This window comes from Planococcus citri, chromosome 4 (genome assembly GCF_950023065.1).
Source record: "Planococcus citri chromosome 4, ihPlaCitr1.1, whole genome shotgun sequence".
NCBI classification, from domain to species: Eukaryota; Metazoa; Arthropoda; class Insecta; order Hemiptera; family Pseudococcidae; genus Planococcus; species Planococcus citri.
The window spans coordinates 13,198,257-13,226,041 of NC_088680.1; the positions used below are offsets into that span (position 1 = coordinate 13,198,257).

The 27,785-nt window shown below is 34.1% G+C and overlaps 4 protein-coding genes across 9 annotated transcripts; 1 reads left to right on the forward strand and 3 right to left on the reverse strand.

The window, feature by feature from the left end:
- Positions 1–430: 430 nt before the first annotated feature.
- On the reverse strand, positions 431–5,480 carry LOC135844086 (xylosylprotein 4-beta-galactosyltransferase-like). 4 transcript variants are annotated; one of them, XR_010558445.1, is made up of 7 exons: positions 5,184–5,478; positions 4,782–4,948; positions 4,284–4,528; positions 4,032–4,178; positions 3,588–3,848; positions 1,543–3,359; positions 431–1,352 (listed from the first exon to the last, which is right to left on the reverse strand). XR_010558445.1 is itself a non-coding variant. In XM_065362193.1 (6 exons), the coding sequence occupies exons 1-5, from the start codon at positions 5,326–5,328 to the stop codon at positions 3,596–3,598; spliced, it is 957 nt and encodes a 318-aa protein (XP_065218265.1). In that variant the 5' UTR covers positions 5,329–5,478; the 3' UTR covers positions 431–1,352; positions 3,588–3,595. The 4 variants fall into 4 exon arrangements, 1 of the variants encoding a protein (XP_065218265.1); XR_010558446.1 differs by having other exon boundaries at positions 1,543–3,848; positions 5,205–5,480; XR_010558444.1 differs by having other exon boundaries at positions 1,543–3,848.
- An 8,116-nt stretch (positions 5,481–13,596) lies between these two features.
- Positions 13,597–15,567, forward strand: LOC135842400 (uncharacterized). Its single transcript, XM_065359847.1, has 4 exons — positions 13,597–14,139; positions 14,233–14,423; positions 14,503–14,769; positions 14,869–15,567. Exons 1-4 carry the CDS (start codon positions 13,922–13,924, stop codon positions 15,150–15,152), a joined length of 960 nt encoding a protein of 319 aa, XP_065215919.1. The 5' UTR covers positions 13,597–13,921; the 3' UTR covers positions 15,153–15,567.
- A 34-nt stretch (positions 15,568–15,601) lies between these two features.
- On the reverse strand, positions 15,602–25,271 carry LOC135842398 (esterase FE4-like). 3 transcript variants are annotated; one of them, XM_065359845.1, is made up of 13 exons: positions 24,296–24,404; positions 24,085–24,168; positions 23,681–23,840; positions 23,423–23,604; positions 23,160–23,297; positions 22,914–23,073; positions 20,084–20,269; positions 19,799–20,007; positions 19,567–19,729; positions 19,315–19,481; positions 19,068–19,239; positions 18,855–18,996; positions 15,602–15,818 (listed from the first exon to the last, which is right to left on the reverse strand). In XM_065359845.1, exons 4-13 carry the CDS (start codon positions 23,567–23,569, stop codon positions 15,608–15,610), a joined length of 1,695 nt encoding a protein of 564 aa, XP_065215917.1. In that variant the 5' UTR covers positions 23,570–23,604; positions 23,681–23,840; positions 24,085–24,168; positions 24,296–24,404; the 3' UTR covers positions 15,602–15,607. The 3 variants fall into 3 exon arrangements, with proteins under 3 accessions (XP_065215917.1, XP_065215916.1, XP_065215915.1); XM_065359844.1 differs by lacking the exons at positions 23,681–23,840; positions 24,296–24,404 and adding an exon at positions 25,217–25,271; XM_065359843.1 differs by lacking the exon at positions 23,681–23,840.
- Positions 24,677–27,097, reverse strand: LOC135842399 (TAR DNA-binding protein 43-like). Its single transcript, XM_065359846.1, has 6 exons — positions 26,908–27,097; positions 26,591–26,827; positions 26,350–26,516; positions 26,139–26,279; positions 25,652–26,057; positions 24,677–25,581 (listed from the first exon to the last, which is right to left on the reverse strand). The coding sequence occupies exons 2-6, from the start codon at positions 26,823–26,825 to the stop codon at positions 25,271–25,273; spliced, it is 1,260 nt and encodes a 419-aa protein (XP_065215918.1). The 5' UTR covers positions 26,826–26,827; positions 26,908–27,097; the 3' UTR covers positions 24,677–25,270.
- Positions 27,098–27,785: the final 688 nt, after the last annotated feature.

Here is a 27,785-nt window from a genome sequence, read left to right on the forward strand (position 1 = left end):
CAACATATCGAAAATATTGATATGAAGTTCACATCGATAACTTTGCACCTCTAATATACGGCCGATGAGGAAATTGACAAGATGGAGAAGACGATCAGAGCTGCTGACAACAAACTTGCCAGCTATCTCTCCCTGCAAAACCCTGAAAGGCACTATCAAATACGCTAGAAACTAATTGATATAAACAGATAGAATCAGATGTATGCTATCTCCTGTAAGAAGGAGCTGTGACCATGACGACAGCGACTTGATTACAAGAAATAATCAGAATTTTTTCAAGTTCTTAAAAGCCTAGCAGTTAGTATCCAACCTACTATTTTCCCCATATTTTTAAGTCTGACATAAGCTATGTGGTAGGCCTACCATTAAAATATGTATCAGAAGTAATCGGTACCTAATCCTTCTGGAATAATGCGGAATTCAAACAAAATGCGGTAGGAAATTATGCAATTTTATTATTGTACCTACGATAAGAGGTCAGAGAATGAATTTATGTAAACTAGTGACGAGAATAAACTAAAATATTATTGGTTACAAGAAAAAATATTTGCAAACAATAGATTCTTAATTAATTATCATACTATTAACCTTAATACGATTCAAGGAAAATTTTTCGGGCGAAGTGCTTCCTACGAAATTTCTTTCCACTGAAACTTCTTCCAAAGGGAAAGTTTTCGAGAAATTTCTCTCAGATAAAATTCCCTTTCAAATTTTTAAAAACTTAATCCGGAACAGGTGTAAAAAATTCCGAAATATTGACCTTTTGAGCGGTAAAATTGTTACGAGTAGTTATATATAGTAAGTAACCCAATCAATAATCATTAAAAGAAAAAAAAATGAGCACAAATTATATTGTACAGGAATAATTTAATTGGAAAAAAATTTCACGTGGAAATACTTTCATTGGAAGAACCCTCGCTGGGAAGAATTTCGAGGTGAAGTTTCGTGCAAAGAATTTTCCTCAGAACCATAAATTATTCAACACGTCCACCCAAGCAAGCAGCCTGAGCGCATCGAGCCAGGGTTCGCAGCGAGCTCCCTACTTATACTCAAATTCGAGGTATGGAAGGCAACTGGCAGGGTTACAATCGAAACTCATAAGACAATTTGCACATCTACCCCTTCCGTACCAATATTCAGCACATGGACTCCAGGCGCAGATGAGGAATTTAACCTTTTCCAAAACTATTCCTGTGCCATCTTTTTTTTGTACCTGCATACTCGATTCGTGACATTTTGGATAACCATTTGCAAAAGGTACACCGTCTGCTGCGAGGTTTCTCAATTTCCTAAGATGACAGCATACGTCTTCCATAGATGCTTTATCTTTACAAACTGCTGCAATATCTTTTCTGAAAAAAAAAAAAAAACAAAAGATGAGAGGTTGAAGAAATATTTTACTATTTAATATTGGGTATGTAGGTACCTATGGGGATTAGTGGAATGTATATGTATCAATATTCATTGTGATTTTGTGAAATTCAGAAATTGTTTTGGTACAATATCAAATTGAGAAATTATTAAGTAGTGTGGCTATCTTACCCTTTCATATTATTAAATGCATCTTCAGTTATATCAATGTAAGCCTTCTCCGCCTTCACATCCAGAAAAAGGCACGAAAACATCAAACATAAAGCGATAATTTTTACCACCATTTTAAATGCTTGAAAAAAATCGAATTTGAGTTTCACCGAGATGAGCTGCGATTGATCTCACTGTCCTTGCAGGTTACGATTTTTACTACGACAACGGTTTTAATTGAGCTCTGTTTTATCTCATTAGAAAATTGTTTTTCAAGCGTACGACGAGGACATTATAGTCAATTTTTTGAAAAATTGAAACCATAGTGTTCAGCAATAACAATTTATTTTAACATTTGATAAAGCAGTCGTTCAATTTAAGTTCCCTAATGGTACATATAAGATGTAAAGTGCTTAGTGAATTATTTGATTACACAGAGCACAGATGATTATAATTCTTCGTGTTTTTGCTCGCTATACTTGATAATAATTTGCCTCCATCATTAGCGCATTTAAAAGCCAGATTTAGTTTTGACTTTCAGAATTTTTCATAAGGTCGCCGTCGATAACTAGAGCAATTGTTTTGCTGTTTTGTGAGTGGGTAGATATTGACTTCTCATTAAATATTTGCTAAAACGACTGCTTTTTTATATGTGTGGCAATGATAATTTATTTCAACACCTGATAAAGCAGTCGTTCAATTTACGTAAGTTGCCTAATGGTATAAAATGTAAAATGCGTGGTGAATTATTTGATTACACAGGGCACAGATGATTATAATTCTTCGTGTTTTTGTTCGCTACCTACACTCGGTAATAATTTTTCTCCATCATTAGCGCATTGGAAAGCTAGATTTAGTTTTGACTTTCAGAATTTTTCATAAGGTCGTCATCGATACCCAGAGCTGTTGTTTTCGTTTTTTCATGAGTACCTATAGATAGGTCGTTTTAATGTTCATGAAATGGAAATGTTGCCAAAAATCAAGTTATGCCTTTCAGATTTTCAAAAAAATGAGTTAAAATTTCACGAAAGATTCGAATATTTCAACAAAAATTTCACTTTGAGTAGTTTTCAATGATTTTGAGCTCAAAAGTGGGTCATGGTACTCTCGGGATTTTTCATTTTCGAAAAAGGTGTCAGGGACCTTTCAAAATGGGTTCAAATATTTCGACAGAGATTTTTTTCGAGCTCTTTTAGAGAACTCTGAGCTCAATAAATATTAATCTGCAAATCAAATATTTCGACGTTTCGAAGAATTTCAAGCCCAAAATTGGATTAAAATGGGAAATGTTTGAAAAATAGCATTATTCGATTTATCGAAATGAGTTGAAATTCTACAGGAAATTCGAATGTTTCGACGAGAATATTTTTAAAACATTTTTTGAAGAACTTCAAGCCCGAAATTGGATCATGGTTTTCGAGATTCTTGATGAAATATATCCTGCAATTTACCAAAATGCGTGAAATTAATTTCGCAAAAGATTGGAAGATTTTGAAGAAAATATTTTGCGAGCATTAATATTTTAAAAGCCCATGTTTTTCAAGTATTTTTTATGAACACTGGGCGTTAAACTGGGACATGATTTTCGGGATTTTTGAAAAAAACTCTCATGTGATGTACCAAAATGGATTAAAATTTCGTAACAAATTCGAAATGTTTTCAATTTTTGATTTCATTTCCAGAATTTTAGGTTTCGTCTCAATTTTTTGACTCTAATGAAAATATGAGCCCTGAGAGTAAAAGCAAATAAGGTGGAATTCTCCCTCAATAAGCTAAAAACATTGGAAAATCAATGCAAACAGAAAATCAAATGAGAGTTTTGAAAATGAAGTCAAAAGCTGAAAATAGAAGAAAAAAAAATTAAAATTAAAAACTGGAAAGAAAATCAAAAAATGAAAAATGAAAATAATTAGATCAAAAACTGAAAATAAAACAAACAAGTGAAAAAAAAGTGAACATAAGAACCGAAAAATCAGTAAAAAAAAATTTCAGCTTTGTTGTCTTTGTACGTAATATTGGTCATTGGTTTCTCATAATTGAAACACTAGTATAGGATACCTGCTTACATTTATGTTTATTTTCCACTCTGTTGCATATCAATACCTCCCAAACAATAAGGTTTACACCAAGGAGTTGCAGTATAATTACAAGGAATGTTAACGTTGAACAAAGATGATGGGAATCCGTTGATAATCAACGAGTCTCTTGAAATGATCTCATAATTCACATCGTGTATTCCGGATACATAATCAGAAACACCATTTGCAGAAATCAGTTGATTGAGACACCCTGAAAGATCTCTTTTTCGATGTGTTCTGTGGATATGTCTGGAACAGATAAATAAATACCTAAATACGTAATTTGATCTGTTGTGAAAAAAAAAACAGAAAGCCAACTTGATGATAAAGATCTACTAAAGAGTAAAAAAAATGAAGAATTTAAAGCTGATTTTTTTATAAAATATACCACAAGAGTTATATCTAGATCCCGAATTTCAGATAAGTACATACTTAAATGTATTATTTCGATCTGTGCTAAGATCAGTGGGACGATTCACTCGAATGGAGTTCTTTTTCAAACGAAGGGAAAAATTCTGATCTTCGAAACCCCAGCCCCAAAAATTATTTCCAAACCCATTGACTCGAATAAATTGTTGACTGATGAATATGAAACATTCGAAGAAAACATATTTAAAATTAACAAAATATATTTAATAGGTAAAGTGTTGAATTTTCCACAATTATATAGGTAGATTTACCTACTTTGATATGATTGCGATTCCACCGATATAAAGATCACGCATGTAATATTCTCCTAGAGGATGATAATCAGGATTTGCCACATGAAAAACATCATGTCCTGGGTATCCATATGAGAGATCATGATTCAGAGGCAGTAAATCGATATCGTGTAAAGCTATATAATCACAATCTGCATACTCTTTCGAAATGATTTTAAATCCGGCGTTATATGCGGAGCCTTTATTGAAACGATTTCCATCTGGTACCTTTTTAACAACAATTCAACGCAATAAATTAGTTAATACCTATTTAAAAATTATTTTAAAAAGGTTAGGTACCTACTTAAGATTTTAACTAGGAACCATTAAATTGCGGAAGAAAAAATTCTGAAATAATAATCAGGACTGTAAGTAGCCTTTTCCAGAAAGCCAAGATGGGAGAATATGTGACCCACCTTCACCTTCTATGACTGAGCTCCACATATATTATCAAAATGGAATATAAAATAGATTTACTCACATGATTGATTACCGCGATATGAAAATTAATCGACTGACGGTGTAAAAATGTACTCATATGAGGCACAAATTCAAGTAATTCTTCGAACACATCTCGAAATGGCACCAGAACACATAAAGTGTGATTTGGAGGTGGATTTTCATTGGTCACTTCAAGTTTCGATGCATCTAAATAGAAGTCACAATTTTACATTCACATTTTTAGTTTAAAAAACCGGACTATTCGATAAGAAGCACCGAATTTGTCAAATTGCTTAAAAGCAGCAGAAAAAATATCAAATTAGAAAATTCGATTTAATTTTGCTGAAGCTGGAAACTTTGAGAGGTTTTCCAGTACCTATTCACCTCTTTATACCTATGAGTACCTAACAAACTGAAGAAATAATTGAGTTAACTAACTTACCTAAGTATGCAGAATGCTTACTTTCTTTCGAAGGTAATAAACACAAAAAATAGATAACAAAACATGCTAAACACATACACAATAATAATCCACACGCTACTTTACTTTTCGAACAAATGTTTAATGTCACTTTAGAACGAGTCATTTAATTTAATACCAAGATTATCAAGTAGGCACCTATTTATACCTATTATGTAGGTATGAAAAATTGTATCCTACCTTCGAGCTGTATTATTTTGTACATGGCACTAGAAAATTCCACATACTACAATTTGCCATTTCTTTGCGGAAATTCCAACATTTATCAACATATTTTTAAACGGAATGTCGATTCGTTTGAAGTGTGATAATTCATCTACCCAGGTACCTACCTAATCTACGAAGATATGAATGTTTTTCAAAGAATTTGCGACAGGTGTGGAAAAAACTGTCACGTTATACCATCCTGTCGTCATTTTGCAAGAACTCGTCATAGCTGGCGAAAAATAAGAACAATTACACCGACCTACCCATAAACAAGTGGAAAATTTGCGAAAAATAATCCTTGGACTTAAGGATAATAAGGGCGGAATTTCACTAAATCATAACAGGAAATTTCACATTTTCAGCTAGGTAATGGCATGCCTGGTTCCTCTTTTTGACGCAAAGCCATATTACTGTGTTTTGCCAAGATTTTCACCTAATTAGTGATTTCTTCTCAATTCTGATATTAGTAATGATGGAGGATAGTAACAGTTTGAGTATATCGACTCATTAAAGCGATGGTTTTATAATGAGAGAATTTTTATGAGTTATTCTTCTTGGGTATTGCTACAAAATTCACAACGTTGTAGTTTTCAGGAAATTTTTGCTGATTGCATAATATTTTGTTTATATTTTTCAAATTCAAATCAAAAGCTACCTATTTCTTGTACATACATACTGAGGCATAATGTATTTAGATTAAGTCTGCTGGAACACCAGGTCCTCTCCCACAACTTTGTGATTTCTAATGTGCTTATTGTGACTCATTATAGGGTATTCAATGCAATCTCACCATTATCCAATTTTTGCAACATTGTTTGGGTGAAATTAAACGTCATCTATAAGTAGGTAATCATTTTATTGAATTCTTGCATTATCATTAGTTTGCATGGGTGAAAATTCAAGTCTACTACTAATATTTTTCAAACTAACTCCCTTTTAAATTCTATCGAAGCAGCATACCATCTTGCTGACAACATGGACTGATTTGAATAATTGCATTATGAATTCTCTCAATATTATTTCAGATCTACACATTGACTTTTGTGAGCTGAGACACTTCCCCATAACAATGGTTGATGTTGACATTTGCACCAGTTCATGTTGACAATTGCGTAGGTAGGTCGATGATGACACTTGTACTGGTTAATGTCGACATTTGCACTAGTCGATGTGAACGTTTGCACCAGTAGATGTCGTAATTTATGTTGGAGGATGTCGACATTTACGTCGGTTGATGTTGACATTTACATCGGTCGATGTTGACATTTACATCGGTCAATGTTGCATGCCACCTGATTCACGTAAGTGGCAATTCATTTTGCCACAACAAAAGGTGAACAAATGGCAAAAAAACTAGTGAAATGCAAAGTTCAGCCAATGAGCAAACAGCATTTGAATTTTGCCTGTTGAATTGCCACAATGGCAGCACAATGGCAAAAATTCCAGCCAATGAGTGAAGAGACCTGACAAGATGTCCAAAACTGAGAAAAAGTGAACAAATGGCAAAAAACTGGTATTTTTCTGACACTACGCAAATAAGGTTACATTGGTTGATGTCAACATTTACGTTGGTCGATGTCGATATTTACATCAGCAAATGTCGACATTTACATCGGCCAATGTTGAAAATTATGTCAGTTGATGTCAACTTTTACATCGGTGGTCGGTCAATGTCGACATTTACAGCGGGCAATGTCGACATTTACGTCGGGTGATGTCGACATTTACGTCGGGCGATGTCGACATTTACGTCGGGCGATGTCGACATTTACGTCGGGCAATGTCGACATTTTACGTCGGGCAATGTCGACATTTACGTCGGGCGTTCTTTCCCTCACAATAATGGCGGGAAAATGATCAATATTATTTAGGTATTTAGTAGGAATCTTCTGTATTGTTTCTGATAGGTGTCTCAACATGCCAACTCAACAAGTTGATGTATTAATTTAATGTTCGAAATTTACATCTATGTATGTACAATGTACAACTATGTCAGCCAATTTTTCAGAATCAAAATTTCTGTTTTGTTTAAAAGTTCAGTGCTTGAACATTTAAAAAATAAATATGATCTCGTTTGAAGAAGAAAATAAATTTTGTATGGCACTGATAAAATTATTAATTTTTCCATAGTTACAGTAGCAGTTGTTGATGATAATGTCTATGTAAAAGTTGATTGTCCTCAAATAGGTACATCAACACCAACCTCGACCAAATTTTTGTAGATTTACCAAATTTAGAAAACGACGTTGATATTGTGGAAGTACAGCAGGCTTCAGATTATCTGAACTAATTGGGGAATTTGGTTGTTCAGATAAAACAGATCACATATTTTTTTTTTTTTGTTGAAGTCTTGGTAGAAAATAATTTTCACACAGGAAGTGTTTTCCAAGGTGAAGAGTTTCGCGTGAAGAATTTCTCGGTTAACAAAAGTGCTACATATGCCCACCTAAGCGAGCAGAATGATCGGAACTTCCTAATATGCTTGTTCCATGACAGGCAGACAACTGGCAGGGTTGCAATCGACATTCATCCAATAATTTTTTGTTATGCTCTGCGCATAGTAATAGCCACAGCCAGGGCTTAAGAAAGACCACGCGCAGTTGAGGTATTTAAATTTCTTCAAAAGTGCTCCTGTGCCATCTCTTTTTTTTTATCTGAAGACTTGACGTATGGCATTTTGGATAACCTGCTTGGTAAGGTTTAGTTCCATCTGTGTGTCCACTCAGCTTACCAATATGATCGCACATGTCTTTCATAGCTTGTAGATTTCCGCAGCAAGCTGTAACATCGTAAGTACCTGAAAAAAAATCAAACTGGTTGATTACATAAATTTTTCATTTATTTTTTGCGTGATGTGTACACAAAATGCACCTGTTTTGCCATGCCATTTTGCTCTCACGCTCAATAAATTATCAAGATCAGAGAGGTCACAAATTTCAACATGCTGAGCACTGTGGTCGAGAGCCAAATGAGCCAATATGGGCCAGGGGGGAAATTATATGGTGGGTTTTTAAGAGGAAGAGGGAGAAGGTGGTTCCACTGAAAATTTGCCAACTGAAGTAGGGGGAAAATATCAATTTCGCGGATTGATTTGTTCACATGACTTACAAAACTTTTTCATTTTCTGTTTTGGATTTCTGGAGGCTCAAATGTGATTTTTTTTAAATTTTAACACAAGAAACAAATTGGCCCCAGCGAAGCAAGGGCAAAAGTTGTTGAAAATTTTATTTTGAGAGAACCAAAAACGATATTTTTTTATGCAAAAAGTTTATTTTTTGACTTTTAACATTGTAGAATTTGAAATATTTTTTAATGTTTATTTTTAAAAAAGTCAAGAGATGCAGGCTCAAGTGAGAGCGAAATCTCTTGAAAATTTGTATTTTGAGAAATGAAAAAACAGAAAATAGTAGGTAGATATATACTGAGACCAACTTACCCTTTCATACCCTTGGCATAATCGTCATCATAAATATCAAAGTACTCCAGTGACGATACGCATACAAAAAGGAACAAAAACATGAAAAATACGCTGATTACTTTCACCGTCATCTTGAACGTGTGTGAGAAAATCAAATTTGGATTTAACAGAAATTTGCTAGGAATGATCACCCTGACGAAGTGGGGGTTATGCCTTTTACTGTAATAATATTTTCAGTCAATCCTTTTTATTTCATTTAAAAAATTGTTTTTCTAGCATAGGTACATATTACAGTAATTTTTTTTTTAATTGAAAAACGACGTTTGTGACAATGGCTTTTTATTTTAACATCTGGTAAAGCTGTTGTTTGATTTTCCAATGTGAATGGTGTAAAATGTAAAATATACCTATTATGGTGAATTATTTGATTGCACAGAGCGCCAAATCCCACCACGTTGTTATATTATTTTGTCATGTTGGAATGCTGAATTTAGCTTCGATTATCAATATTTTACGAGTACCTATAATCATAAATTTATTGGTGGAATTTTCACGAATAAAATTTTCAAAACAATTCACAGAAAGAAACTAACGTTTCAAATGACGGCAAAAAAAAGTGGGCAGGTGGTGTTTTCGCTCCTCAGTTAGGAAAAGTATTTGATGGCAGTTCTGGAACAGCTCATGCAAAGCTCAAAATAATTTTGACCTCACTGATGAAGCCCATTTGAGACAGAGTGTATTTTACTTATCCACCGGATGTTTTAAAAACAGTAAAAATTCGTCTAATATGGAATAGAAACTCTCTCCCTTTCCACACTCCTTCTTCGGTATTTTCAAATTGCAAACATGACTTAAGGTAAATAGGCCTATTCGAAATCATAAGCAGAAAAAAAGGCAAATTTTCAAAAATGTGCCCAAAAATATTTTTTTGAGATTTTTGTCGAGAAAGCGAAACTTTTTCAGTCAGAAAACAACTTTTTCTGCTAGTTTTTGGCAAGAATCGATGCTTTAGAGTTACTTTTGGATAAACGTGGAGTTTTATTAGTCATTTTTCTGAAAAACGGTCGAAATTTCTTGTCAACTTTTGACAAAAAGCTACGCTTTTTTGCAATTTTTTTTTTTTTTAAATGCCACCCTTTTTCCCAATTTAAATTCAAACTCTTTGGTATTTTTTGCCAAATGAGCCAACATTTTCTTGACAAAAATTTTGGCCTCGTTTACATTTTTGTATTAAAAAATAGGACCTTTTGGAAATTATTGCAAAAAAAATATCGTTTTGTAGGTAATTTTTTTGTTGAGTAAGCGAAACTTTTTTGCAACTTGTTGGTAAAAACAAAACAAGATGTTTTGGTAAAGTTTTGCAAAAAAAAAATCGAGGCATTTGAGTAACTTTTGGAAAAAAAGTGGATTTTTTTTAGTATCTAATGTTGCAACAAAACGAGATTTTCATCAAAAATCAAAATTTCACAGTTTTAGCAAAAAGCATGACCTTTTTGGAAATTAGGGCATTGAGGAAAATACCAACACTTCTTCGCAATATTTTTTGAGAAAGCAACACTCTTTTTGCAAAGCTCCTTTGTTTAAAAAAACAAGCTCTTTTTGGGATTTTTTCCCAACTTTCCCTCAAGAATTTTGGAAATTATCATTTTTCCAGAAAAACGTTTCGCACTAAAATGAACAATTTTTTTCAAAGGTGGCTTTTTTTATTCAAAAAAAAAAGTCTTTTCCAAAAATTGGCACTTTTTTCTGAAAAATTCAAATGGTGTAATTTTTCTTACCTGGGTAAATATTGTAATATGTGATGCGATCTGGGATAGGGTACCCAAAGTCGGAAAAGTAAATTTCGTGCTACAGCAAAAAACAGTTGAGATATTGAGAAATGTCAATTTTCAGGTTACACTGAAAACTTGTTCTAGACACCGTTGGCTATCATCTAGCATAAAAATTACCTCTGAAAGAAATATTTTTCCCTATTAAATACCCAAACGAAGTTAAAAAAGAAAAGGTACCCAAAGTCGGCGTGTTGTTTCCCCCCGCTTGCGCTTCCACTACCATTCCGCTTGCTACTACCCAATCGATGTTCTTCTGTTCTTTCCTGTTAGTTATGTCAAATTCACAATAAAATTAGTTGTATACCATTAGAAAACGCATATTACATATCTTCCATGGTGGCTAGATGCCTGGAGAGCGGACTATCACGCCAGAGGTCGTGGGTTCAAGTCCTTCTCCGCGCAAAAATTTTTTTATAATTTTTTTCACTGATTTCTTTTTAAAGTCGTGAGTTTTTGTAAAATTTTAATTTTTTAAGCATTTTAATGTTTTTTTTTCAAATTTTCTGTACAAAAAATGTGTTTCCCTCAACATGATTCAACAAATAGTCAACAAATGTTGATACAATTTTTAAAATTTGATTGTCTATAATTTTGAAGTATCATATCAAAATTTCAGCCAATTTAGTGCAGTAGAAGTCGAGAAAATAATTTTTTTTCGAAATTTTGAATGAAAAACTTTAAACTTTGATTTTCTCAAAATTTTCTTTTTTTAAGCAGAAACTTCAACTGTTCATTGCTCAGCCGCAAAAAGGGCTAGACTTAATATCTTTTTTTTAAAAAAAAGCTGACATTTTAAGCTTTCAAATGACACAATAAAAACGAAAAAAAATTTTCCGACTTTGGGTACCCTATCCCAGATCGCATCACATATGTATCGCCAAAATTTGACAGAGGGCAGATTGGCCCCACTGCCGAAGGTAGTGCTGACATAACATATCCCTTATAGTAATGTAGGTAACGTGTATAAATATCTTAAAAGAAGTACCTAGGCTAAGTACACTACGTACTCGCGCATACAAGGCGGCACCCTTCTCGAAGAGAAAGGGTTCGCGAGCCACTAGGAAAGGGCTCGCGAGCCGTTGACAGTTATAGGTCGAGATAGGGATTCTTCGTGACATTTATAGTCTGAGATAGGATTTTTGGGCATAAATTAACAAAATCACATAAATTCTTCAAATTTATGTGTACTTAGCAATTACGCTATTGGTACCCCACTAATAAGGGTGGAGACTTGACCATCTCAAGTCTCTTTATAATACCGAACTTCTCGCCGAAATAGTGGAGAATTCAGAGTATTGTCTTCGAGTAATGTAGCCGAACCGCTGTTAAGTAAGACTTCGCGGTTCTTACTCTAAACTCTGAAAAATGTCTTGTTTCTTATTTCGATGTTTCGCGGTTGTCGGTTCGTATTCGAGACGTTGATAAAAATTATTCCATGGGATCTCCTTATTTGAGGAAATCATGGTAAAGTTCTTTTGTTTTCTCCATCTCGTTAGATGGTAAATAACCTGCGTGCGTAAATAGTATACCTTTTTGATATCTTGGGCTGCACCCAGGCACCACCAAGATAGGCAAAGAATTAAAGCGCACCTCTTTTAGTTAAGTTCCATCGAACGCCTTAGTTATTGGTTAGGCACCCGAAAGAGATGGAAAACGAGAACAGTTTGTAGTAAGTGGTGAGATATACTTATTCATTTAATTTAAGTTTAATATTTTTACCTTCGCATGGATTTTGAGCAAGGTGTCGTAAATCCATGAAGATTAATATTTATGTTGTTTTCTTGTGTAAATACTAGCAAAACTACTTATCTTCGCATATCCTATTCTCCACAGGTGTTTAGGGTAAAATCTCTAGTTAGATTGTCATTTTGATTTTTATGATCTACGCCAACACACGCATGGCGAGATCATCTCAAACTAAATTCATTCATTTCATACTTTCTACTAAAACTTAGAGAATATTACGTATGTTGATGAATTTGCGTGTAAAATGTAAATATACCTTGTAAATAGAGCAGACTGAGACTTATTTATTAGGTATTCTTTTTAAATGATGTATAGGACAGAATAGTCATTCTACGCCCTTCTGAGCTATCTAGGTATTGGCAAATATTCCCCGCCTAAGGAATATTTCTAATCTTCTCCCCAACGGGAGGAATTCTTCTCTGAACCACCTTTAGTAGGGAGGCCGTTCCGCCCTATATCAAATTATAGTTTTTTTTTTTGTTGAAAATCTGCATTTTTTTTCAAAATTGTTTCTAAATATAAACATTTTTATTGAAATTGACGTTCTCTCTATCTACATTTTTCCAACAAATTCAAGTTGTTATAACGTTTTTCTAAAATTTGATTTTTTTTACTAAAAAAAAAACTTTTTTTCCCCAAAAATTTACATTTTTCAATTCTAAAAAATTTTAAACGTCATTTTTTAAAAAATGATTTTTTTCACAAATTGAGATTTTTTTTCTAATTGCTTTCCTCAAAACGGTCGCTTTTTTACATTCTGATTCAACTATAGACACAATTTTTTCAAAAACTGTCATTTTCTTAAAAGTTACATGTTAGATAGGTACCTACCTATTCTTGTCAAAAAGTGAAATTTGTCAAAAATTGGCCTTTTTTCCTAAAAATTGTCATTTTCCCAAAAGTTACCTACCATTTCTAACAAATTTGACATTTTCTCTAAAAATTGACAAGTATTTTCTTCAGAAACTAAAATTTTTCAAAAATTTGATTCAGTTCTATTTTTAAAAATCGACAAAATTTTCAATTTGAAGAATGTATCTATTCATTTAATCCCCCCTCCCATCAAGAAAGTTCAGATTTTGAGATAAGTACCTGCTTACTTATTTCGTACAAAAGTTGGTCGAGAAATATCTTTATTGAATTATTTTTCAGGTGAACTTTCGGTATGAGCCACCTTGTTCAGATCATCTCTCATCTAGGTACCATGAAACTACAGCACACTCAATCTCAATCGTGGAAAAAGAACCTGCAGATAAATTCAACTGTGCAAGAAACGACTAGCGATGATAAAACAGCCGATAAGCAAGTTTATGTGTAGAAATTGAAAGGTTCAGTGCAGTGAATTGTGTTGCAGTGAGTTTGTATACCGTGAAGTTCTTTAGATAGACTGGTTCGGTTATCTTTTTTTATCTCGGTTCGTCGCAACACGAAAATATAATCTTTACTAATAATTAATATACGAGTACCTAATAAAGTGAACCAATCAATTAATCGTGATGCTGACTTCGAAACGTAAGCGTTGTATTGACGATTCAGACTCCGAGGATAACGTATCTCCTGCAAAGGTGCAGAAATCACACCATGATAATGATGTAGCTAAAGCCAAGTTAGCATTACGAGACCTAAGACGTATTAGTGTTTTAGAGATGACTAAATTGAACGTCATATGTAATGAATCGTCCGCCAAATTCATCAATGATACTATTCCACGAATGTAAGTTTTTCAGTGCTTTCTTTGTAGATAGGTAGGGACCTGTTTACTGTAGGTATTTGATGCAAATGGACGTAATCACGATGAATATTTCAGGCAAGCGGCCGGACCGGACGAATCGAGGCGTTTAATGAAAATATTAGACGAAGGTTTACTGGAGCTCGAACAAATACGTCAGAGTTCTGTACAAAAAATACTCAAAATTGAATCCGCAGAACGGGAACGATTAATGAAAATAATAGAATCGACACCAGCCATTGACTTCGAGGCCTTATACGAGGAAAAATGTACGTACTTGCGAACATTTCTTCAATCTTTCTATCTACGTACGATAGCATTTGTACAATTTTATGTGTTTTTGTACAGGCAAAGAGCTACTGAAGACGTGGAAATGGCCAGAAGAGGAACTGACGAATATTAAAAACCTGCCTGTTTGGACATCTGAACACGACGTAAAAATCAAGCTTAAATACATTTCAGGGGAGTTTGAAGAAAAAAAATCCCTTATAAGATGTTTCGAGTATAACGATAAAGTTTATTTGGCAAAACTGCCTCCTCAACCTTTCATTTGGAATGAAAAGAAACGCAAACCCAAGCAGCTGGTTCTGGTTGCAGATTACGATAAAGTTACAGGTACCAATCTAGACTGAATCTATGTACCTACCTAATGCTGAAATTTCGTATTACCTATCAAATTGCATAATTAAATTATTACGTTGATTATTTCAACAGAATATCTCGAAGACGTTACCAAAGGAGATAATAAAGTAAAGAAACCAGACCTGAAGATCGGAGATTATTTTACAACTATGGAGAAAGGAATGGAATGGAGATACGTGTGTCGTGTTCCATCTTGTATGCAAAATTACTCATCAGTCAAAGCAAGAGACGATCATGAAGCATTGCTCGATGAAGATGAGAATCCTCATTTCAGCTTTAAAATATGGTTCAACGAGGTGGATACAATTTTTAAGCATTATTTGCCGGTGAAATATGATATCGAAGAACAACAATAAGTTCGAGTAATTATATTAGTTCTTTTTTTGGGTATGTACAATTTCTAATATTTGCGAATTATTTATCGCAGTTAATCATTTTTTGAAAATTAATATTTATGGGAATTTGTTGAAAATTTTGAATGAATTTTGCGATCGTTCTTTTTTCGATACAATGACTATGCTTTTTCCAGTACAGTTGATTCGTAAATTTCGTTAAAATTTAATTTATGTATCGCGATTTATTTATTTATGATTTTTGAATTAATATTTGGGTAAATGTGCAACGATTTATTTGAATTTTGCGATCGTTTGGGTTTGGATGGGTTGTTACAGCTTATTTCTTTGTTACTTATTGTGAGATGTGTTATATGATTATTGATTGTTATACATTTTGAAATTGTTTGGATCGTTACCGTTTATTTTTGTTATACTTGTTTCAATGAAGTTAAATAAATAAAAGTTGAAGAAAAAATTCAAGAATTTTTTATTATATTTTCGATACAATTTTCCGACTCCGTTTCTCCTTTTTTAATACGTTTTATTAAATTATTCCATAACTTATACCGTGCTTCGTAAATTCTCCCTCGAACAATTTGTAGATTTCCATCGATGAATAAATACGAAGGATCTTTGTCGGTAAAAGGAGACCATTGAATATCGCCCAATTCTTTTCCATTAGGATTGCTGCAGACAAATGATAAAAAAATCACTCGTCAGTTAGATATCGATACTCGATAAGTACTTGTGAGAGATTAAGATTAGGTACGAGAGAAGGGGAAAATTGTGGTTTTCCTCCTGCCAATCACAAAACTATTTTTCGAAATGCGATTTCAAAATTCAATAGCGAATCGATAAAGGAACCCGAAATACATCACAAGCCAAAATATCAGGTCTGAAATTCATTTTTCGATTTTTGGCGCATTTTTCAAAAATTCAAATTTGGGCTAAAACTGAAAAAAAATCAAAATTTTACCAAAATGATCTAGGAAGCTGAAATTCAGTTTGTACCCTATTTTAGACCTCCTGAGTCGATTGGTGATGGTTTAAAATCGTTTTGAAGTTTCCAGCGGATTTTCAATTTTTTTTCCAAAATATTTAATTACTGGAGAAAATTTTGAATTTGAACCGGCACAAAAAATTTTGAAAAAAGAGCCCAACCCAACCAAATTGGGTCACAAAGATAACAGCTCCAAGTTAATGGATGCTAAATTTCATTTTCACCGTCGACCGTATATAATGGACGAATAATTCAACGGTGAAAAAAAGACAAAATGTGACGGCTAGATTTTGGATGCAGAATCCAGGAAACCTTCTGCTCATGCGCCAAACATGACGCTTACGGTGCTGGTGGAGAGAGAGACGGTTCACTGGTTCAACCCACGTTCAACCAGTAAACCGTCTCTCACACCACCAGCACCGTAAGCGTCATGTTTGGCGCATGAGCAGAAGGTTTCCTGGATTCTGCATCCAAAATCTAGCCGTCATTTCCTGCGATTTGAATTATTCGTCCATTACATACGGTCGACGATTTTCACCCTTGTTTCGAAACCTGGAAAATCCAAAAATTTTCTGGAGGCTCCAGAACGGTTTGAAACCATCACTAATCGATTCCGGAGGTCGAAAATAGAGTACAAACCAAATTTCAACTTTCTAGGTCAATTTGGTAAAATTTTGACTTTTTTTCATTTTTGACCCAAATTTAAATTTTTAAAAATTCGCAAAAAGTCGAAAAAAATAAAATTTTAATTGGTGATTTATTTTGAGGCCCTCTATCGATTCCCTTCTGTCCAGTTCAAAAGTACATTTGTGACGAACTCAACAGTGTCGAGCTCGAATATCCACTTTTTTTATCAGACCCCCTCCTCCCTCTTCCATCAAACGTGGTCAAAATTACAAAAATGTCAAACTCTGGAGTGGTTTTTAGAGGTGCTGATCATGAGTTCAAATACCCATGTACTAACTTACTTTTTCGATACGACTCCTCTGAGCCCCCCCCTTCCCCCTCCAAACGTGGTCAAAATTATTCAAAATTTAATTACATAGGTATTCGAGAATCGAGGGTGATGATTTCGATATCTGCTAACTTTTTAAATTCTACTTTTCAGGACCCCCCCTCCCCACCTTAAAAAAATGATCAAAATATTTCAAAAAATGCAAAATGATGTGTGATACATTGTTTGTTAATATTTCGACAGTGCTGAATTCGAATATCTATTTGAAGCATACGTTTCCAAAACGCACTAAGTCCAAAAAAATATTGATAGCTGGTTTTTTGATATGTTGTAGACAAGACCTTTGGGCACAACATATCAAAAAATCAGCCATTTTGGGTCACAACTTCATGCTAGATGGCCTTGCAACTTCAGAATCTTTGAAAATGGACTTAGTGCGTTTTGGAAACGTATGCTTCATTTACTTTATCAATTCGACTACTTTGAACCCCCCTCCCCCCATAAGGTCGTCAAATTCAAAATGTGTACCAAAATATTCAAAATCACATGTGACTCATCGTTTGTTAGGTTTTGGAAGGTGCTGAGTTCGAATATCCACATTATTTTTTGATTCGACTCCTCCCAACTCTATCCCTCCCCCTCCCAATCGTAATAAAAAATTCCAATAAAATTCAAAATGACTGAAGACACTTAGTTTGGCAGGTTTGCGAAAATGAGTTCGAATATTTGCTTACTTTTTCGATCCAATTCTTCTGAACGCCCTCCCCCCTTCCCCACCCAAAACGAGGTCAAAATTCAAAAAATTCAAAATGACGTGACACATCGTGTATTGGGTTTTCGAGAGGGCTGAGTTCAAATATCCATTTATTTTTCGAATGTAACCCCTCAGTATCCCCCCTCCTCATCTTATCACACCTTAATGATGAAAACAAAAGTCGTAAAAAATACAAAAATACAGCGTGAAAAGTCGATTCCCACTAATTTGAAGGATCTGATTTCGAAAGATTGTTTTTTTTTTCATACACGCCCCCTCGATGCCTTCCCAAAGGCTGCCCTTCTCAAATTTTGAAAAAAAAAATACTCCAACAATTCGACACGACCAGGCACAAAATCGATTTAATTGCTCAGTTAGAGCCCTCAGACTTAATTTCATCTCAATGGCCCACTCTACCAAGAATCCACATGACAGACCAAATTTTTGAGTTTTTTTTTTCAAAATTACGTCCAGTACAGAGGTACTGAGGGGTGGTATCCAAAAATTGACCAAATATTCGAATTCAGCACCCTCGAAAACCCAACAATCGGCGCGTCACACGATTTTGCCGAATTTTTGAACTTTGATCATATTAAAACTCGGGGGGGGGGAGGCTTCGAACGGTCAGATCGAAAAAATAACTAAATATTTGAACTCAGCACTTCAGAGTCATACGCAATCGATATGTCACTTCAATTTTATATTTTTTCAAATTTCTGTCAAAATGAACTTTTGTAACTCCCTTCGCCCCTCTATGGGTAAAATGTGTCTCTAATTCACGTAAATTGATTTCATAGTACGTATCTAATGAACGAAAAAAGTGATTATTATTAATTTTTCGGCGATTTCAACTCAAAATTAAAGGGTTAAAAGACGGTTCGAGATGTTATTTTGCCACACCGAATGAAAGAGGAGATGTTCAAATACGAGAATACAGAAAAATTTAATTTTTAACCAACGAACTTCGTTTCTACACAGTACTCTATATTTTTAATAAAATAATGATTAACGTACCCATTTTTGGCGAAATTGGTTATCATATGAGTTATGTAATGGATAACTTCTCTATCCGAGTCCGTCACCTTCAAAGGTGGTTTTTCATTTTTTTCGGTCAGGAATAATGAGAAATACGCGCTATCGTCACCGTGAGAGGCTCCTGTAAGTTATACGATATAAGAAAATTGTTCAAGAAATCGATTACTTGGAAAACTCGCAACATTCACTCACTTGTGTTCACTTCACCTCGTTGTTTTCCTAAATATTTAACGAAATAATTGTGTTGTAAATTGAGACTACCTTCGTAAGCGAAATAATACGCGTAGACAGGCGTTTTTGAAGGATTCGACGAGACTGAATTTAACCACTCGTTCCATTCGCAGTACCATAAATCGGTATACAACTGTAAAATATCCGTGAAAACATTATTAACGAGAGTTTTTCATTTTCGTGTAAATAAGGAGCAGATTCTACTTACATCGATAATTTGCCTCAGCATTGTGTAATCTACTCTTTTATTATTGAAATAGAAAGATTTGACTTGTTGACAAATATATTGGACCATTTCATCGTTCATATCGTACATCCACAAATTGCCTCTGATCACTTTGGCCAATTGTGTATTTAGTAACGGTATCAGGTTAACTGAAAATAGAGCAAAACTGTACAGTCATCTCAATAGGTTCATCGATTCCACTCGTAGAGTTTCTTAGATTAAAATTATACTCACTATAAAAAGCCACCAAGCCTTCGTCGGAGGTGACGCTGCAAATTAGTGGTTTCTGTGGCGCGTATTTGATCAGTTCTCTGGGTGATTTACTCATAAAAGCGCCTTGTTCGAAGATTTCGATCGTAGGTTGGAACATGCTTGTTTCAGATCTGCCTGCATTTTCCTGTGGAAAAAAATGATCAATAATCATCGTAATCAGTATTGAGAACTTAAAAGGTAATTTATTAATCACCTTTTGAACTTCTTTTCTTAATTCTATACAAGCTTCGACTAATTTTCTGGGATCTTGTTTCTTTAAGAATCTCAAAAGAGCGGTAGTACTGGAACCTTTGAAGCCTATCATACGAGCTAATCTGAACGATTTATCGATATTACTTTCTTGAAAACTCCAGACTGAATTTAATGCGAATCCGTCTTGCAAAACGACTCTATCAAATAAATCTGTAAAAATAGTAAAAATGTAAAATAATTTTACACGTGTTTATTTGGAAGAATTTAATTTTTTTTAAGTACTCGCCTTTAGACATAGGAGACATCATGTGTAGGTGAGCATCGCTGGCTCCTGAGCTGTTCCCATACAACGTGATGTTATTAGGATCGCCGCCGAAATAACGAATATTTTCTTTGACCCATTTCAAGGCGAGGCTTTGATCTTTCATGCCCATGTTTCCGGGACATTGGGGTAGATTCAAATTCAGATATCCTGTAAAATAAACAAGCTTCGAGGTTAAGGTAGGTGAAATTACACGAAAATAGTCTGATATGTGTTCGCTTGGGTCAAGGGCTTTTTATCGATAAACGCAGCGCAATATCAAGCCTTGAAATTTCCAGGTAGATATTCTATTCTAGGTAATATTTTTACGTGTATAGTAGATAAGTTTAACGAAATCGCAAAATATATCAAACATGTTAAATTTTTGATGCTCGACTTTTTTTATTCGGAGTTTATTTGAATATTTTGTGTTTGAAACCCCTTGAACCGGTTTCAATAATTAATGAACGAATAAAGTCTAAAAAAACTGATTTTTTTTGAAACTCTTGAAAAACTTAAGGTATACGATTCATAAGCTACAGGTTGAGGACTACTGAACCAGTTTCCAAAAAGAGAGCACATAAATCATCAATATTCAACACTTGATAAATGCTTAGCCATCTCATTTTCCCTGTACTTATCATCTCGTTCAAAAAATTGATTGACCCCATTTTGAGAACCACTGAATCAGTTCCCAAAACCCAATGAATACAAAAACGTTCATCGAAGCTTTTTCCACGGATTTTATTTGTGAAAATTTGGGAACCACTGAACCAGTTTCAAAAAACTAATGAGACAAACATTTTTATTCAGCCTATTTTTAAATAATCATTTCTGACAAATTTTGAAACCACTGAACCAGTTTTGAAAAATAAAGATAACAATTTGTGAATCACTGACACAGTTTCAAAAACTAATAAAAATAATAAGTTTCACCCAGCCATTTACTTTTTTTTTCACAGATCTATTTGTTATACAATTTGGATACCACTGAACCAATTTCAAACATTAATAAAAACAAGAATTTTCATTGGAATATTTTTCAAAGCTGAAAAATTGGGAACCACTGAATTAATTTCAAAACTGAAAGCTCACAATTTGAGAACCACTGAACCAGTTTCAAAAAATAACGCTTACATTTTGGGAAATTCTGAACTAGATTTTAAAAATGAAGCTTATAGGTTGGGATCCACTGAACCAGTTTAAAAAAATAAAGCCTGCAATTTGGAAATCACTGAACCAGTTTCAAAAACAAAAAATAACCCTTACAATTTGGGAAACCCTGAACCAGATTTTAAAAACAAAGCTTACAATTTGGAAACAACTGAACCAGTTTCAAAAATTCATTTGATTTTTACTTAAAGCTGAAAAAGTAGAAACCACTGAATTAATTTCAAAACTGAAAGCTCACAATTTGAGAACCACTGAACCAGTTTCAAAAAAATAACGCTTAAAATTTGAGAAATACTGAACCAGATTTTAAAAATGAAGCTTATAATTTGGGAATCACCGAACCAGTTTCAAAAAATAACGCCCGCAATTTGGGAATCACTAAACCAGTTTCAAAAAATCGCTTACAATTTGAGAAGCCCTGAAATAGTTTCAAAAAAAAGTAAGCTTACAATTTGGGAACCACTGAACCAGTTTCAAAAAGTAAAGCCCGCAATTTGGGAACCAGTAACCAGTTTTAAAAACGAATGAAAAGCATTCAGCTTTTTCCACAGATTCATTTGATACAATTTGAGAACATGGTAATTTTTCAAAGATCCATTTCTGACAATTGGAAACCACTGAACCAGTTTTAAAATAGCGAGCATAAAAAATCTCCGTTTGAGAACCACTCAACCAGTTTCAAAATCAAATAAATAGAATTAATCAGCTCTCAGAACCCGAAATTTTCAATTACCTACCTAATATTCATTTTTCTTCCTTCCCTTCTCTTATGTAGAAGTCTCTGACCCTCAGATTAGGAATCATTGAACCGGTTTCGAGATGAATGAACAGTGATCAATTTTCATCACCTTCAAACCGTCAATAAATCAATTTTTTCGTAGAATTTACTGGCAACTGTTTGAAAGTCACTCAAATGATTTTGCAACCAAATGAACAGATTTTTTGTGCATCAATTTTTGAAACTGGTTCAGTGGTTCTTATTTAATTCATTAATATCCAAAAAATGCTCGAAGCATACAGAAATATTTATATTTTTCAGATGTTTGAACAAATTCAAATACATTGTTTTGTTCGGAATAAAATTTTCATTATTTTCCTTCATTTATTTTGGAAACCGGTTCAATGCTTCCCAATTAAATATAAATAAATTCGAAAATACATTTTTGTATGAAGAATTGACGCAAATCAAAAATTTGGGGAACGTTACAAAAAGAATGTAAACGTAAGATTGAGTACTTTTCAAACATGAATGTTGATGATCGGTTCAGTGGTTCCTAACTCGGCCTCACAGTGTTCCAGACGAAAAAAGATCCCTTGGGGGTGTGAACAAATTTCAATCGAAACTAGGCCTACCAGAAAGGACGGAGGGGGGAATTGGAACTCAAAATTTAGAAAAATACAATACGAGTGTTAAAAATCTATCTCCTCTAAGAAGGTCAGTTTTAATTCTAAGATCAAACGGTTTTTAGAATCACAATTTAATATTTTCAAAATCCAGATAACAGATTGAGTGGTTCCCAAACCGGTCCTCACAGAATACCAATTTCAAAAAGGGGACGAGAGGATGGGGGCAGGACGAAGAACCATTCAATCAATCCTTCAATTAAAATACTCGAGTAAAAAAAGAGGGGAAAAAACGAACCTAAAATATGCAAACGATAATTGAACGTCACGTAGATGATATCTTGATCGATGAAGAAATCAGGATTTCCAAAACACTTCTTCGATGAACTACCCCAATAATGACCACCTTGATGGATCTGAACCACGACTGCTTTCGGAGTTGTGACTTTTCGAGGTGCCTGAAATATTCGTAAAGCTTTTTAAATCCAGAACTTGTCTGTATTCTGGCAAAATTACTCATTCCAGGAAAATACAATTAACTTACTTCGAGGGTGAACACATTTAAGTATAAACAATCTTCTGATCCCAACACGTCGTGAGTAAATAACGAGTATTGTACGCAGTCATCTTTTTCGTTCTTTGCGTTCAGTATTCCTGACCATCTGCCAATTGGTTGAGGAGGCTGAAAGCATCATCGAATACAATCAAATTCAAAAAACATACATCAATTAATTTGACCAAGAACTTGGAAAACACGACAGATTTCATTAAAAATCTAAGAATTTTGCGCAATAAAACGTACCTCACCTTGAAACGTAACGCTCCGACAGGTGGTCTCGCGTACGGAATGCCACAAAACTGAAAGTATTCTGTATGCGAATACTCAGACGTTGCTTTTCCGCCCATTAATTTGCCATTCGGTACAGTCACCAAGAAATCTTCGATATCGACCATAATGTAAAATTCAGTAGGAAAAATCACACTTCATTCTGTAAAAAAAAAAATACGAATTACGAACGTGACAATGGCTGCGACTCGGTTTCTTATCAACATTAATGACTTGACCAAGGTTCTCAGCGAGGGTACCAATTTCGCAATAATTTTGACAAAATAACGTTATGACGACCGAATTGTACATGAAGGAAGAGGGGAAATACAGGAAACACTCGTTGCCATCAATCAGCACCATATTACAACACAGAGCAGAGGGGGTGAGGGTGGAACGCTAAAAATTCATAAATGATCATTATTTGAACGACTGGTGGTTTTGTGAGACGTCAAAAGCAACTTCTTCGGACGTAAGTTTTACGAGGAAAAAAACACCGATAGCGGTTATCTAATTTCTACTTCCTTCGTTGAAATATTTACATAGGTACGTGACTCATTTCGATATTTTTTACGACCGGGGGCAATTCAGGCCTCTAAAGATAAATCAGTTACGCTTTAATGGCTTCAAAAATATATTTTACCGAAGGCGAATCGTTGAGAAATCCAAATCCATAACTCACGATCTGGATCATCCTGTTGACCAGCTAAGGCCTCTGAACCAAGTTCTAAAACATACAAACGACGAATTAAAATCAAGAAAATGGAGCATTTTCGTCTCTTAATATTAATAAATACTCGTTTATTATCTAGACAGGATTCAATTCAGTTCAAATCATTCATAACAAAACATACGGTGTACATATTGCAGCTTCACTTCAGTCATCGCAGATTCCACATTCAGTATTTCCATACGAATATCAAGCAACGAAAGATCGGAAAGTAGATGGATAGGTAATTAAATCTATTAAAATATAATCTAGAGAAAAATCAATCGTTCGATATAAACATAAAAACAGTCACAAAATTCATCAATCATTCACTCGTTTAAGCATATATAATGTATACAAATACCTCGATAATGAATCAAACAAATTCATCAATTAATTAGAACAACATCCACTCACTTAACGTAGATCACTCCTATGGTCATTACCACAGACACGAGAATTTGCCCCCAAAATTCATTCACCCATCATCACAACAATATTTTGATCAGCGAAGAAAAAATACACGTAGCAGAGTAAAGATTTTAATTCGGATGTTACCGATTTATTTACTTATTAAAAATAAAATAACATAATCATGCATTCATCAGCCTTCAGGCATCCACTTGCATCAGCATATTACAATCAAGGAGAGGAAAAAAAAGAGGAAAAAATTGAAATAAAAATTATCTATTAACATAAGCGTAGGTATTTTTCATCGAAGCGATAATAGTACAAATTTACTCTAGGTAATTAAAAACGTTAATTCGTATCTTAGAATATCTCGCATTTGGCATTTCCAAACAACACAGTCATTAAAATCATTCAGATTATAGACACAGATCAGCAGATCACACACGTGTACATGTATTTTTTTTTAAAAATCAATGCAGAGCGAGTCCGATAAAAAGAGAGAAAAAAAACAAAGAAACTAGAATAATGGTCATTAAAGGCGAAAAGAACTGTCCGCGTAGTGAAAATTTCTACACCTCGCATGAACATAATAATAAATAAATATACGTAAAAATAATATCGAAAAGGTAATAATAATAAAAAAAATGATACATACTTTTGCGAACGAATAAAAATTACCACACAACGTATGGATTTCGATACGTATTGCCTACATGTAGTTTTTCCTTCTGGTAAAATATCCATTAGCTGTGTTTCCAACCGGTTTATTAAAATTGCTAGCTGTTGGTCGGCTATTGGCGTAGCCGCTGTTCCACCAATTCTCACGGAATTGAGTACCGGTAGGGTAGCCAGTATTGTACTGACGAGATGGTGAACTACCGCTAGGTAAAGGTGTCGGGTAATTGGTGGTGATTGGTTGTTGGGGAGGAACTGGCGGTGGCTGTGTGGTCGAGTTATTGCTATTCATTAATTCCCAACTGGCTTGATTCAAGGCAGCTATCAAAGCTGGGTTTAGATTACCTGCAATTGTAGGTTACAGATTATTGAATTGAATTACGATAATTGTGCTGCGTTGATTTAGTAAACGTACCTAACGCGTTGAGCAATCCAGCGGTCATATTTTGTTGAGGATTTTGCTGGAAGTTTTGATTTTCGAAATTTGGACTACTCCAAGATTTATCTTTACGTACGTTTTTATTGGGAGGCGAATAAAAGCCTTCGTTGTTGAAACCGTCGGTCGAATTAGCTCTAGAGTTATTCTTCGGAGCTGCTCCTCCGATATGAACCGATACACCTTTAATAATATGATCTTCTCCTAATAAAGATTGAGCTACTTGTACGTCTAAGAATGTTACGAATGCGAATGCTCTAAATGGTTTAGGTATAAAGATATCGATAACTTCGCCAAATTTAGAGAAATACTGAAGTAAATCTTCAGCGGTAATATCTTCGGTTACTCGACCGACGAATATTTTCGAAGACGGTACCGATCCTTCCTACGAAACAGAAATACACCCTCGATATAAATCTCATTCGAGATAATATTATTCGTATTCAATCTACAAACGTACGAATACCTGAGAAATCGGAATTCTAACGGTGACCACTCGATTATCGATTTTATGTTTAGCCGAAAGTGCTCGTACTTGGGATTCGTAATTGGCGAAACGAATAAATCCGTATCCTTTGGACTGGCCAGTTTTCGAATCTTTTTTGATCTATTGAAACACGCACACGTTTTTAAAAAACACATCGATATTTTCTTTTCAAAAATGTGTAACAACTCACCATAGCCATCAACAACTCTCCAAACTGTTCGAAATAGGTTCTCAAACGATGTTCGGATAAATCCCAAGGTATCCCGAGAACGATTAAATCGGTACATTTCATACAATAAATACGTTTAGTCTTCGCTACCAGATTATCATTGTTATCGTCCGATTTTCTTTTGTTTTCTGTAACCGAAACAAAACCATTTCAATATCACAAACGACCACTCGACAAGACTTCAAAAACACTGAATGAATACCTTTCAGAAATACGCAATAATAGACCGTATCACCCCATGATTCTTCAGGAGGATGGAATTTTACATCGGCGAGTCGAACTCCTCGAAATGTGTTTGATTCGGTGCGGAATTTTAATCCGCTTGTACCCGGAAATTGAGCGGTTAGAGTGGATAGAAGTAACGTACCATCTTCCTCTAAAGGCAGTTCGATGGGTTCTTCGCCTTCATCTTCGGCTACTTTCAAGTAGCATCCCATTTCTGCGGACAATTTTATGATAAATCGAGTATTATGGTCGAAATTGCGGTGTATTAGATAATAATCGTGAAAGGGAGCTTACCGTTGATGCGATTTGGTGGATGATACTTGAATACCGAAGAGTGTAATTATGAACGCGAAAGGATTAAAACGACCTTATAATGAAATTATCGATAAAAAGAACGAATAAATAATTAATTTCTTTGATAGAAAATTAAAATAATTGCGATTTTCTTTCACTTTTCATCTTGTTTGCGACGGAAAAAAGAAAAACATAATAATAAAATTCAAAACATGGAGGAAAAACTTTTCGAGCAGCATTGTTGAAAGAAAGCAGTGATGCAGAATATATCAACACAAAATTACCTCAACATTAAAAAAAATATTTTTTCAAATTTTTAATTTTATTTTTTTAATTTGAAAAAAAATGAAATTTATCATAATTTTGTATTTTGTATCGCTTTAAGTATTCATTATTGGAAAATGAGAACAAATTTTAAAATTGAAAACGAAAATTTAAATTTTAGAAGAAATTTGAAAATTGACATTGCACAATTTATGAGCAAAAACACTGGCAATACTGCAAACATTTTTTTTTTGTTTTTTTTAAATCAATTTTAATTTTATTTTTTGCAGGGATATTTTTGATTTTTGATTTTGATCATTTGATGCTCAAAAATTTCACTTTCAATTCAAGTTCTCAACTCAAATCTCAGTCAAAAACTTTCGTTTGCGGTAGGTTGTGGTTTGTGGTTGTACATTGTAATAATGATGAGTGTATGAATATGAAATAATACAAAAAAAAATGCAAAGGTCGATCAAAAATGCTCTTTATAAAATGTTGAATTTTATCACATAGAAATTTTCGGCCACTCATTATACAAATTGAACGATTTCAATTCTTTGAGGAGAATAACACACTTACTCACTGAAACGCATTCAAAGGATTTGGAAAAATCA